General features: G+C 45.1%; 1 protein-coding gene across 1 annotated transcript in view; it reads left to right on the top strand.

Moving 5' to 3' along the window:
• The first annotated feature begins 634 nt into the window (after positions 1–634).
• The window catches only part of LOC148530696 (uncharacterized), a 79,728-nt gene continuing 65,503 nt past the window's right edge, over positions 635–14,859 (top strand). The window contains exons 1-2 of the mRNA XM_088468283.1: positions 635–726; positions 7,582–7,738. Coding sequence (XP_088324409.1) covers positions 635–726; positions 7,582–7,738 — 249 coding nt within the window. The remainder of the gene's footprint in view (positions 727–7,581; positions 7,739–14,859) is intronic.

Raw genomic sequence — 14,859 nt, forward strand, 5'->3', positions numbered from 1 at the left:
CGGGCTTGCGACGAGACCCTGCGGTAGGGTCTCTCTGCCGCAAGCCCTGGAGTGCTTTTGGCTCTATCAGAGCCAAAAGCACTCCCACTGACATCACTTGTGATGTCAGTGGGGCCGGACCCAGACGGGAACGCCTCCGTTTGGGCAGCAACGCCCCCATCACGCCCACCAAAGGGGGAGTGCTGTCACTCACCATCGACAGCATGCCCCCTTTGGTGCGAGACCCATAGCGACAGCTTGGCTGTTGCTATGTGGGTCTCACGCATGCGCGCGACGGAGCTCCCTCCGTCGTGCGCATGCGCATTAGGGCACCATCGACCCGCTTGCGAGCGCTCAGCGCTCGCGAGCGGGTCTGAATTAGGCCCTTAATCCTAGGAGTAGGTGATTTGTGAATATAAATTGTAATAGAGTCAGTTTCAGTATTACTACTCTACTCTCCCTGTGAATGTATTTATGTTTGTCCTCTGGGTGACAGGAGCAGCAGGAAGCAGGTGACAAGATTTAACAAAGTCTTTTAATCCTCCAGTAGCTGAGACAGATTCTAGAAGATTTCTTACCACACGCTGCATAGTAGAAGCAGGAAAGGAGCTACTGAAATAAGTCGATTTTCATTACAGATACATTATGTACATGAATGGCGACCGGAATATCCCTCTCCTCAATGTCCCCAACGCAGATCGACCGGCATTGCACACAAAGGGCTCTGAAGAAACAGCAGCAGAAGAGGTAAGAAGAAGAATTAGACTAGAGATCATACTCAGATGTTTCAGGTCAAAAAACTGCAGATAAAATGGGGACGTAAAAATAAAATAATGAGCAGAAATGCTGTACTGACGGATGTAATAAATGTCTCCAAAACACCATCTTGTGCTAATGTGCTTGTCCTACATCCCATTTGAGAAGTGCTGATTACATTAATGCTAGATTTTGGTTGGAAGTTTTTGCGCTTCCAAATTTGCAAATTTCATGGTCTCTGCCTGTTTTTTCCTGTCCAAACGTCCTGTAAATTCCTGAACTTAAAATTCATTGGTACATACATACAATGTAAGCTAATGAAACAAAGAACAGCGTAAAAACAAAGCTAAAGAAGTGATTTTACCTGAAGGGAATTTTTGTGCTGATCAGAATCAAATTTCCCCATAATCAGGAAAAATTTATTAGAAAAAACAGTAAGTGGAAACATTACTGAGCATTGTCAAATGTATCTTTAATCAGTGGAAGCTCTGATGATAAATGTCAGTGTGCGTCTCCTTGCTGATAACATCCGATTCTTCGCCCCTATTTGCATTAGGCATGTTTTAGAAATTCCTCTAAATGAATAAAAAATGTGCTGACTATGAATACACACGTTTGGTAACATACCGTTTTTCTAATAAGAAATACAGGGGGTCATTTAGACCCGCTCGTGAGCGGCAGTACGCTCGCAAGCGGGTCGATGTTCCCCCACTGCGCATGCGCACGACGGAGGGAGCTCCGTCGTGCGCATGCGCGAGACCCGGCGAGCGACGGGCTCTCCATCGCTCCGGGTCTCGTACCAAAGGGGGCGTGCTGGGGGCGTGCCTGCCAGACGGTGGCGTTCCCATGGGAACGCCTACCGTCTCAAGCCGGCCCCACTGACATCACGTGTTGTGTCAGTGGGAGTGATTTTGGCTCTGAAAGAGCCAAAATCACTCCAGGGCTTGCGGCAGCGAGACCCTATCGCAGGGTCTCCCTTCGCAAGCCCGATGGTCGTGATGGTCAAGACCATCGCGACCATCATCATGGACGCTCGCTATAGCTGTGGGTGGTAAACGCTCCACAAAAAGATAGGAGGGCCCTGATTCAGAGCGAGCGCTGTGGTCAGAGCGTTCAGCTCTGAATCAGGCCCACTGTCTTCTTTTCATATGTGCACTGCTGTATGTTTTAGCAATCTGTGATGTTTCTCCAATTTTAGAATTTATCATATACTGTTCTTGAAATGTAAATCTCTATAGCTACTCCAGTCCCTTCTCTAATCAGTCAGCACACATGTTCTTGATGCACCATGATTAGAGGAATAAGGCCCAAATGTAATAGCCTGGAAGTAGCAGAGGTGAGATGTGATGCAGTTATTATATTTAAAACAGAAATTTGTTTTATGGCAAAATCAACCTTGTTATCTGTCAGGGCCAAGCTCCGGATTAGAGAATGTATGCAAATGCCGCAGGTGCCGTATTAGTAATGAGACGGTCGCTGAGCAATGGCGTATCTATTATGGGTGCAGGATGTGTGGTACACACGGGCTCCTAGGTTCAAGAGGGGCCACACCGAACACCCTGCACCCAAATATAGTTATTGTCATGACGTCTCTCCCATTACCCACTGCAGGAGCCGGAAGTGGTGAGCTGCAGTCCGGCTCTTGCAGTGGGTGCAGCAGTTGCAGCCAGTGAGAGTCTTTCTGACTCTCATTGGCTGCTGATTAACACACACATCACCGCCGAGGTTGCGGCGATGTGTGTGTAAATGCACTAGCCTGAGCCCGCCTCCCACCCTCCGCCTGGCACTATTGGGTAAGCGCTCAGAGGGAGGGAAGGGGTTCGGCTGTGCAGCACAGGACGGCGCTGGGCGCAGGGAAGCCTAGCGCCAGTCCTGAGTAAATGTATAGGCATTACACTGGCTATCTAGGATGGGCCAGTACTGTGGCCGGCGACACCCCCCGCGACACCGGTCCAATGGCGCCTAGCGCTTGAGCCCTGGCGGCCCTGTCCTAGTTACGCCACTGGTCCTAATGCCAGTTTTCAGCAACCATGTACTGCGATTAGGCAATTTGTCCTATGGCAATGTTAAAACTATGATAACTGTATCAATTTAAATGAATAAAATGGACAACGCTGTGACCAGACCCCATTTTTATGCACACAATAAAAGCCCACATATCTGCATAACAAATGTTGATAAATTGTGACAAAGACTAAGGGTGGTATCCAATTAGACCCGAACATTGTTTGGGGATCTAATGGATCCCCCGGGGCTATCCAATTAGCCCTGTCCAACTGACGCCGACACTTATCAGGTCTTTGTTTTTTCAGGACCTTATGTATCCCGAGAAAATATCCACGACAAGTGCTGTTTTTTCTCCCCTGAAATGGTGATAACACATAGGGCCATGAACTTATCAAGGATCCTATATGTTTTCAGGAGAAATATTATATTATTTTGTCTGAAATAATAGGATAGGAGGGAAAAAACATTGTCGAAAAACTTGGATAATCGGCGAAAAATCACCGTTTTTCGACGAATGCAGCTAATTGTATTCCCCACTATATTGTTAAATTAGATAAATGAATCAAATATCTTAGTTTTGCATAACTAAACCAAACAGTACCATCAACTTTTCCCGGCCATCTCTTGCTATTACATTCCAAAATAGAAAATGAAAACTCATATGGAGACACATTATAGTAAGAGTTATTTCCATCTCTTAAATTGAAGTTACAGACACCTTAGTCACGGAGGCTGATCTGTTGATCCTATAGCTAAGAATGGTAAATATGTTGATCAACTTTCTTCCTCACTCACTGAGCGTCAATGGTCTTACGTTTCGGAAAACGGGAGCGTGTCATGGCCAGGTTCTGCGTCTTTCAACATAGACATCCTGGCTACGGCTACGGAGCTGCCAGGGGCAATCTGAGTAACCTGTTACTCAGTTTGCCGATGGTCTCACAGAAGATCCGATGCTGCGTGTTAGGACACAGCACTGGGATGAGCGATACGGTCAGGAGACGTCTCTTTACACCAGACACCTCATGCTGCATTAGCATATTAGTAGTACGGTATTGCACAGCCGCTTCCCTGCAGCTGTATAACTCTGCATCAGGACCATTATTTGAATACTGTACATGATATCATCCCTACTTTAAAAAAAGAAGTTATATTAGACTTGGATATGGGACTTGGCTTTGTATTTCCAGCTGAGTGATGCTTAGTATAATGTCCTCCCTGTCAGAGTACTTATTTGTCTGTCTTACACCTGACTAAACCGCCTCCTTCTTATCTACAGCTGGGAGAGGCTGGATGTCTGGTGTATTTCTATTAGCTTCAATTGTAAGGAATAATGAGCATATATAAAGTGAAATGCAGATTATTTAATTCCATCATAAAACTGCAGAATGGGTCTGTGTACCATGTTTCTCATTATTGAAGTCTATGTGTGGAAGATTTACTAAGCCGCTGTTTGGTTTTCGGTTTGCAAAGTAAAACACCAAAGGGCACGTTCTGAGGCATCTATTACTTCAGCCGTTCCTGCATCCTATGCTAATGCTGCAGCCAATTACTTTAAAACTGAGACTCCCACTTGCAGAAATTTGCGCTGTCTCGTGCGTCTTTAGATGCGTCATCGGGGCACCAACGGATGCACCATTGAAACTTGAAACAGCCCCATGGCAGGAGCAGTTTTCCATCTGCACATGGACTCCTGTATGAGCAACATTGCATCTTTGGGCGTAGCCGCTGTCAGCGACACGCTTGTGACACGCCCCCGCATCTACCTAACCACACCCTGTTACCTCCCAGGTACACCCACTAAAATCCACACTCCCTGCGCGCAAACTCATTCTGCATCTCCGTGCGGTAACAATCCTGACGTAACATCGGCCAACTACGTGAACATTGCGTGTGGTTAGCGTGCGACTCAGAGTGAGGCCCCAAATGAGGTTTCAAGAGCCAAACCATCGCATTTACTAACAAGCAGCTTGGAGATTGAGAACTGAGTATCTATAAGGGAGAAGACACTGACTATTTATTATGGGGGCTGTAATAATTTATTTTAATAAGGGGACAACACTACTTGATTTATAAGAGACAATTGGTCTGATTCAGAGTTTTGCGCTATGCTGATATTTTCACAGTTGAGTGATTATCGGTAATCTGCAGTAAACTGCACATGCTTTAAGTTACATTACTGTAGTCGCTCATAGCGACTTTTTACCCGCAGTGTGATTGACAGTCACGGAGAGTTTGGGGGAGGTAATGGGAAGTGTTGGCAAAGAAGCAGGCATGTTGCAACCTTTTCGGGGGCGTGTACCATCCTGTATCTGTGATCATGGTTCTGGCATCTCAATACACGCGGCCATTCTGCCCAACCTTAGGGTTACTCAGGAGACTGAATATTGAAGGATCTGTGGCCGATGCTGCATCTTTGTACACAGATGCTTAGATTTGCGAAGCCACAGGTGGGCGTTTCAATACATTCCCGCGGCTTCTGCGACATTTGCATATTTTAGCACATCCAATGCATACACAGATGCAACAGTGCATTAATGCACACACCAGAGCATACACCTAAGGGCACAGAAAAATTAGGCAATGCTGATCTGACATCCACTCTCCTTGATCTGCCTTGAATCTCTTCCATTCACTTGTGCATAGTATTTCACTCCCGGATCCTGTGGAAGGCTCACGGATCACTGTCCTTTCTTCTGCTGCCACAGATTGGAAATCATAAATCCTGCATTCTTCACTGCTGGTCAACTCAACCTGCCGGGGAACCACCAATAAGTTGCTGAGCAAATACAGTGATTTTGTGCAGTCACTGTGACTGCTGTCAATGCTTGGGAGCCGCTGCTGTCTTTGCTCATGAGCCCCTTGGTGGTGCCTAAGCAGTATGATCACAGTGTCTTATCTCTGTGTGTATGCTGCAGTGAGTTATAGCCTCTGCTGCTGCGGCTGCTGTTGCTGCTAGTGTGAGCTGTGATTAAGGGCAAGATTTTTTATTAGTACGAAGTAATGTTAAGATAAAATACAGGGGGAAGTAATGGTAGGTGGTGCCACTGACATCTTGGAAATCCCCAGACCTGCATCAGTTGTAATCTGACATCTCATGAGTCAGTTTGAACACCGGTTAAGCTGCTCACAGCAAGGCAATGTGAATTATCAGAGTTTGAACAGGGCATGATAATGGGTGCCTGACAGATGGGACATTCCATTTCCGAAGTTGTGCAGACATTCAACATTCCTTGATCTACTGTGTCACGTGTGTACCAGGAATACCTCACGGAAGTCATTACCACCCACCGCAGACAACGCAGTAGTTGACTATGGGTGATTGATGATCGTGACCAGTGGCGCCTGGTAAGAGTCCATGGTAACAGACATGCAACACTGGCTCAAATCACATCCACATTCAATGCAGGAGGTACCAGACACATATACTGTACAAAAGGTCAGTGCAGTGTGCTTTAGCTGCCATGGGAAGAGTGCCACCAAAGTGCCACTATTAACACTACAACACTGGACACAGCGCCTCACCTGGGCTCCTGACATAGCTAATTGGATCCTGGAGGACTGGCAACATGTGGCGTGGTCCGATGAGTCATGTTTCCAGTTATTTCAGGCTGATGGTAGGGTTTGGGTGTGGCGCAGACCCCAGGAGGCAATGGACCCCTGTTGTCAACAAGGCACCATGCAGCCTGGTGGTAGTTCCATAATAGTGTGGGGTGTGTTCACGTGGCATGGGTTAGGTCCGCTGGTCCACATGAACATGGCATTGACAGGTAACCACTACGTTGCATTGCTTGATGACCATTTGCAGCCCTTCATGGACTTCATGTACCCCTGAAACAATGGAATATTCCAGCAGGATATTGTACTGTGTCATCGGTACCAAGTTGTCCAGAAATGGTTCCAGAAGCATTCTGGAGAGTTCCGAAGAAATGGTTTGGCCACCAAGTTCACCCAACTTGAACCCAATCGAGCATTTATGGGATATGGTGGAGAGATCCATTTGCACCCAAGATCTTGCACCTACAAATATCATGGAGTTGTGGGAAGCTATCCAGATGGCATAAATCAACATCTCTCCAGAGGTCTTTTGTCCACTTGTGGAATTGATGCCACATCGAGTCACTGCACTTTGCTGGGCTAGAGGGGGTCCTACACAACACTAGGCACCTATCCCATGACTTTTGACACTTCAGTGTATAATTAAACTGCAACATTTGATATTGCTTAGCAGTCGAATTGATGATCAGGAATCGGTATGAGATGCTGGCGCTCGGGATCCCGGCTTTTAGAATCCCGATGCCGGCATCTCGAAATGGTTAACATACCGACACTTATTGGTCGGCATGCTAACCCTCCCCTTACTCTAACCCCCCCCCTCTTTGGTGCCTAACCCTAACCCTTCCCCCTTAGTGCCTAATCCTAACCCTCCCTCTAGTGCCTAACCCTAAACCTAACCCCCCTAACACTCCGACACTTACTTTCAGTATCCTGGCGGTCAGGATGCTGGCGCCAGGCTTGAAACCGGCGTCCGGATTTTGGTGCTGGTGATAGGAGCGTCGGCATCCAGACCGCCGGGATGCCGAACGCATACTGCTGATCACTACTACATCCAATCTACAAACAAAGGACTAATATGTAGGGATGGGTTTAATATGATACAGAATTTAATTCTTTATTTATCATGTTTTCCTACAGTGCTGTGCAGTATGTTAGTGCTATGTACATAATAATTATGAATAGAATTTCAGATTCATATTGTTAAATGGTCTCTAAATTTATATACAAAACTCTTATATACAAAAGTCTTTAAATATTGTTTTGTTCTCGTGTTGCTGTGTGCAGGGAGAAAGAAGAACAGCTCTACACCCAGCTGGACATTATCTGTCAGAGACAACATGATGCACATAAAAGGAATCGGGAGTTACTGAGGGACTTTAGGAGGATTGAACAAGAGCTGGCTCTTCTAGCTGCCAGGACTGACACATACAGAAAGAATCAGGTTCATTTTGCTGTTTTATGCTAATTCATATTTCTGCTAGTTTCACAGATACCTAATAGGGTATATTCAATTATTCTAAACTACATGCCTATGTGCCACTGAAACATATGTCAAGCACACAGCTGACTTACATTATGTAGAATTAAAAGTTTAAAAAACGTATGTATACTAACGTTCAGTGAACTCCGTTTTACCAGAATATATAATACTGAACCTCCAATTTACTTTCATTACTAATTAACAAACATTATGGAGAATGTAAAACCTCACGAATATTTAGTTATATATTTGAACCCACATGTTCTAATCTAGTACAAGACATATTGGGTCTCAATGTTGCATATGGCGTTGTCAATGTGTTTTGTCCAATGAGCTGCACCAATAACCTTCTGCATTCGTTTAAAATGGGCCCGATTCAGAGGTGGACCCTACGCTGATGTGTGTGCAGTTGCCTGATGTTTTTTGTACTGCCCACGCATCTGAGTCGCACTGTGAATGTGTCGTGATGGTTTACCGATGGCAGCGGTAGTAAATATTTGTACGCAGAGTGATTGACAGTCAGTGCGCGTTTGTGGGAAGTAACGGGGGGGGGTAAATAATCAAACGTGGGAGTGTCGCAGACAGCGACTACGTCTTTCTATGCAGTTTCACTTGTCCCGGTGGCTTTGTTCTAATGAACATTCTGAACAGCCGTAGTGTTACTCAGACGTTCGATGGTGCAATTGATGTGCAACTGATGGTGCATCTTCATATGCAAGTGATGGATTAGAGATGCAGACGGTGGGCGTCTCTATACTAATTACAGTGGCTGTGGCATTGGCATTAATTTTCACTACCGCTGCATACAAAGACGCAGTCACAGCAGGTTTAGCATTCACCTCCAACTCAGGCCCCATATGTCCATTAGCTATTGGTGGAGATACCATCTGCTGTATAACGCTGGCCACTGGCCGCTGACACTGAGCAAGAGGCTTGCTGTTGTGTAATGTGTGGCCTCTGCTAGTGCAGTGTAATGAAACTACCTGCTGGAACAAAGTGTGCCCACAATTGCTTGTATAATGTTGGGCACTGACTGCTGGAACATTATGGGGAAATAACTGCTAGTACAATCCCCAATCTACCCTAAATTAATTTTCCTAGCTAAACAAGTGTCACGGATGTGGTTTCTTTAGATTGTGTTCCCGGGCTGGGGTTAAGGCTAGCTTTATTCAATTCTGATGCCCTCTGGTGGAGACTAGGTCTAATGAAGTTCATACGAATGAAAGAGGATACAAGGTCAAAGTAAGTTATTGGTGAGTGAAGGAAATAGGGAGAGTCAATGCCAGCACAGGATGGTGCCGAGGTTGTAGTGTGGGTGCTGGTGTAGCTGAGGTAGAGTCAGTAATTTGGATGCTGCTAGGTGTGGCCAGGAAGCCGTAAGGTGAGCAGTGGTAGCCCAGGTCACTGGGTGCGGCTGATTAGCTGAGAAGTGATTGGTGGTAGCACAAGCAACTTGGTACGGCTGGTTAGCCGTGAGGTGAATGGTGGTAGCACAAGCTATTTGGTGCGGCTGGTTAGCCGTGAGGTGAATGGTGGTAGCATAAGCTACTTGGTGAGGCTGGTTAGCCGTGAGGTGAATGGTGGTAGCACAAGCTACTTGGTGCGGCTGGTTAGCCGTGAGGTGAATGGTGGTAGCACAAGCTACTTGGTGAGGCTGGTTAGCCGTGAGGTGAATGGTGGTAGCACAAGCTACTTGGTGCGGCTGGTTAGCTGTGAGGTGAATGGTGGTAGCGTGAGAGCTACTTGTCGCGGCTAGGAGACGTAAGTTGGTAGGTGGTGGCATGTAAGCTACTTGTCGCGGCTAGGGATCCGTAGATGATAGTTGGTAGCGTGGAAGCTACTTGTCGCGGCTAGGGAGCCATAGATGATAGGTGGTAGCGTGGAAGTTACTTGTCGCGGCTAGGGAGCCGTAGATGATAGGTGGTAGCGTGGAAGCTACTTGTCACGGCTAGGGAGCCGTAGATGATAGGTGGTAGCGTGGAAGCTACTACTTCTGAGCGCAGTGTGGAGGTTCTCTCAGACAAGCTAGGGGGACTTGTTGCACTGGCAACTTGCTGGGAGAAGTGGAGATCCTTTTATATGGAGTGCTGGATGCTGACTGGCTGGAAGAGAAGGAGAAGCATGTTCATTGGAGGAGATCATGTCACAGGGGCAATCCAAGATGGCCGCGCCCATGGACCAAAGACCCGTGGCAGATTTATGTGAGAGACGTCGGGCCGGAGGGTGAGAACATGATGCAGAAGCCGCCAGGGAGCAGAGGGAGAGACCGCCCGCAGGAACGGACCAGCGTCGAAGCAGAGAGCCACGCCGCAGCGTCCTGAGAGATAAGTGCCGGAGTCTGATTCTGGGGTCTCTATGGCGGGTTGTGACAACAAGGATGACAATCTCATCATCTCACCCTTCAACCTGCCCTCCCCCAAACATTTCTGCTTCTTCTCCCCCAATGTCTGCTCACCTCTTTACCAGTCTATCTCCGCTGGCACATTCCCATCCTCCTGTAAACATGCACTCATCTCATTAGACCTAAAGAAACCATTTATTGACCCAGCTTCTCTATCCAACTACTGCCCTATTTCTTTCCCCTTGTTTGCCCCCAAACTACTTCACTAACTGTTGTACAACCTTCTATCTTGCTTTGAGGCTCATGTAGGGCTAGATGTAAGTCTAAAATGGAAGCCAAATGCACTTTTCCATACTATACATGTGCAGTAAAATGAAGCGCACCTCAGTATTTATGCAGATTACTGTTGAGAAGGCAGAATGGGAGAGGGAAGGAGTGGGCTGAAGTAGCCCAAGTACAGAAAGTGCATGTTCAGGAGGCGTATTTCTAGTAGCTGATTCCCCTGTTACAAGTCTGTAAACATCAGCACGGTCCTCAGAGTCAATATAAATAAATAAATAAATAAATGGAACAAAAATAGTGCCCTTGATATTAAAGTACAATCACCTATAGTGCTACCAGCCTAGGCTGTATTTGCAGTATCAGGGTGCAAAAAGCAGGGTATTCCCTTACATGTATGATACTAGCAATAGGCTATGCCAGCCAGGGCTGATGGCACTATAGCTTGGAAATTGGCAGCATTTGGATCACCCTGACATAGGCTTGTCAGCATGGGGCTTAACTCCCTAGGAGGATCAGGCCCACGAAAAATACAGAACACCATGGACAAACCAGCTCTGTGCTGATAGTGCTGGTGCGGGTAAATCATTTTAAAAAAACTCAGTTATTATTTTTCCATTGTTCACTACAAAGTCCCAGCATGTCCAGGCCACCTTTAAGAGGTTGGGAATTCTGGCACTTGTAGTATTACAAACTCTAGCATACCCATGACTGCTGGGGCAGGCATGCTGGCTCTTGAGCAACCACAAGTGCCAGCATACCCTGGTGTCCAGGGCTTGCTGGGTCCTGTAGTATATATATATATGTATGCATGTATGGAGAAATGGATTAAAAAAAGCACAGTCATAGAATTAACAAATATTTTATTAGAAATAAAGACATCACCACACAAAAGCCTTGCTCAAATGTATTGCTCACCTCAGTCCTAGGGTCCAATGAGAAACAAACTTTTCCTGCATACACTTCACTCAATTGGCCTTTCTTGTCTTGGTGATTTAATTTGCACATTTGGCCTACAGTACCACCTGTACAATGATGACACCAAGATCTACCTCTCTTTCTCTGATCTCTCCCCTCCTCTATTATCTTATGTCACCAACTGTCTCTATCGCAACATGTTTTTCCTAATTCTACCTAAAGCCTAACAAAAGACAGTATTTCATCTTCCCTGATTCCAGTCACCATATCTCCTCAAATCTTCCTCAACATCAATAATACAACAATTTCCTCAATCTTCCAAGCCTGCTGTCTTAGTGTCGCAATTAATAACACAACAATTTCCTCAATCTTCCAAGCCTGCTATTTTAGTGTCACAATTAATAACACAACAATTTCCTCAATCTTCCAAGCCTGCTGTCTTAGCGTCGCAATTAATAACACAACAATTTCCTCAATCTTCCAAGCCTGCTGTCTTAGTGTCACAATTAATAACACAACAATTTCCTCAATCTTCCAAGCCTGCTGTCTTAGTGTCACAATTAATAACACAACAATTTCCTCAATCTTCCAAGCCTGCTGTCTTAGTGTCACAATTAATAATACAACAATTTCCTCAATTTTCCAAGCCTGCTGTCTTAGTGTCACAATTAATAACACAACAATTTCCTCAATCTTCCAAGCCTGCTGTTTTAGTGTCACAATTAATAACACAACAATTTCCTCAATCTTCCAAGCCTGCTGTCTTAGTGTCACAATTAATAATACAACAATTTCCTCAATCTTCCAAGCCTGCTGTCTTAGTGTCACAATTAATAACACAACAATTTCCTCAATCTTCCAAGCCTGCTGTCTTAGTGTCACAATTAATAACACAACAATTTCCTCAATCTTCCAAGCCTGCTGTCTTAGTGTCGCAATTAATAATACAACAATTTCCTCAATCTTCCAAGCCTGCTGTCTTAGTGTCGCAATTAATAATACAACAATTTCCTCAATCTTCCAAGCCTGCTGTCTTAGTGTCGCAATTAATAACACAACAATTTCCTCAATCTTCCAAGCCTGCTGTCTTAGTGTCGCAATTAATAACACAACAATTTCCTCAATCTTCCAAGCCTGCTGTCTTAGTGTCGCAATTAATAATACAACAATTTCCTCAATCTTCCAAGCCTGCTGTTTTAGTGTCACAATTGACGTCCTCTGTGTTACTTTTAACATATAGTTCTCACCCAAACCTGTCACCTCGAGTGTCCATGCTATTAAAAGCAGCTGGTGGTCATTTGTATAGCCTCCATTATCCTAGGCTCAACTTAGATCAATTGTTGCTCTCTAAGGGGTAAATTTACTAAGAATCGTGCTTGGTCAAGAGTGCAATCTCGTACGTGTTTTTACAACTCACATGCGTTCTCTACCTTAATTATCGACACACGTGTTGTTAAAAGACCATGTACATTTTCCTGCACACAACATACTTACCAGCCTACACATCCAGAAACAAACGTCACACTCAAATCATCCTTACATGTCCTCTTTATGATCCTGCTCCTTCTCTTAGCTCCTGGCAGTACCCAACCCTGGGCCCTGTACAATCCTGACTATCTGCATATGCTCCTTATTCCATCCCAAAACTTTTCATCCACCTTGTACATCCAATTCCTCCATTCTTATACACATTTCTTCACTACTTGCCCTCTCCTTTTCCTGTGCATTTTAGAACTTGAGATCTGTTTATAACAAACTCGCATTCTACCCATGATTTATTAATTTAAAAATTCTTCAACCTCCATTACAGAAACTTGACTTACCTAGACGGGCACTACATCCCTGTGTTGCGCAGATTAACAATGCTCAGCCTTTTGGTCCAGGCAAATTTAAATAGCTTGCCTAGTGCTTAACCCACACCGGAGACAGGTCCTGATTCAGTGCAGTGACCTGTCTCCTTGAGATCTACTCTTTGTCTCTGACCTGGTTCTGTATATCGTGTTGCTGTTTTCTTTATACTGACCTTTGCTATTGTATTGACAAATATTTGCTTGCTACCCGCCCTGACCTCAGAATGATTAAGGTTATCTGTCTGTCTCCAGTTCTTGACCATGGGGAGGGGAGGGTTAATTGTATTTTTTTGATTAACATTCATTTAGTCTTGAAGGTCTATTTAATACATTATCTGAACTTAGACATTATTGTTGGAGTATATAAATGTTATTCTTTATAAGTAGACAGATTTCACAATCAATGGGGTTTCTATTATAGCTGCTAGTGTCCAGTATGTGATTCTAGAGTACATAACTAAATATGCAGTTTAAAAGTGAATACTGCATACCCATTTGCCATTTGTACTCTGATTAATGTAATTATACTGGAAAAGATTAAGTTCTATCATCATATATTCGGCCTGTGTTTATTTTGGATTTATACATTTTATAACATCTAAAAGACCTTGGTTAATGTCCTGTTTCCCGATAAACCACAATATACTCTATTTAGTAATAATCCTCTAGTACTTGCAGTTGAAGTACTGGGGCACCTGACAATAGCAGCTTTAAGGGAAAGGCAGCTGCTATAGATGGGGTCTTTGAAGTCTACACTATATGTCTAGTCTCTCTCCTCACCTTCATGTTGCTGTCATTTATTGCTGTCCATGTTCATTTTCCCAGCTTTGCTGCTTGTCACACCTATATCCTTTGACCTGCCTACTTTCATACAAGGTCATTTAAACATTATTGACTTCCTGTTATGATTCTCCTATGATTGAGTGAGACCGCAGGACTGCTGACCAAGGCAAAGGTTAGATTGAGGAGTGGAATCCTTCCACAACAAGAACTAGCGGAAGTCAGGCTGCAGGAGAATGGTAATAGGATAGATATATGGATACAGTACACAAGCAGCGGCAGATGAATATGGTCTAAGATGCGTCTCGGGACTATAGTGCAGCTTAGTCACCAATAAGGAGTGGTAAGACAATGTATTAGCTGCAAGGCAGGAGTAACCAGGACTGTAAAATTGCAGGATATCAGACAAGGATTAGACAGACAAGATACAAGCAAGGACTTGACCGATAAGATACAGACAAGGACTAGACAGACAAAATACATAAAAGGACTTGACAGGCAATACAAAATAATGTGGTAGAATCACAAACTAAGGCAACAAAGTTCAAGGTGCGGCCTTGTGGGCCAAGGTGCGACAAGAACAACACGAAGTGCCCTTGAGGGCCGAGGTGTGGCCTTGAGGGCCAAGGTACGATTGGAACAGGATGGAGGTGACAGGAGCAAGTTGGGGCAGCCTTGAGGACCAAGGTGTGACTGGAACAACATGATGCGGCCTTGAGGGCCGAGGTGTGACTGGAACAGGATGGAGGTGACAGGAACAAGACGGAGTGGCCTTGAGGACCGAGGTGTGACAGGAACAAGACAGAGTGGCCTTGAGGGCACGGGTGAGACAGGAACAAGATGATGCGGCCTTGAGGGTACGGGTGTGACAGGAACAACACGGCAGACAGGAAAACTCAGGTGCAGCAGGAACG

This window comes from Taudactylus pleione, unplaced genomic scaffold, assembly GCF_031769625.1.
Source record: "Taudactylus pleione unplaced genomic scaffold, aTauple2 ptg000085l, whole genome shotgun sequence".
Classification (NCBI taxonomy): domain Eukaryota; kingdom Metazoa; phylum Chordata; class Amphibia; order Anura; family Myobatrachidae; genus Taudactylus; species Taudactylus pleione.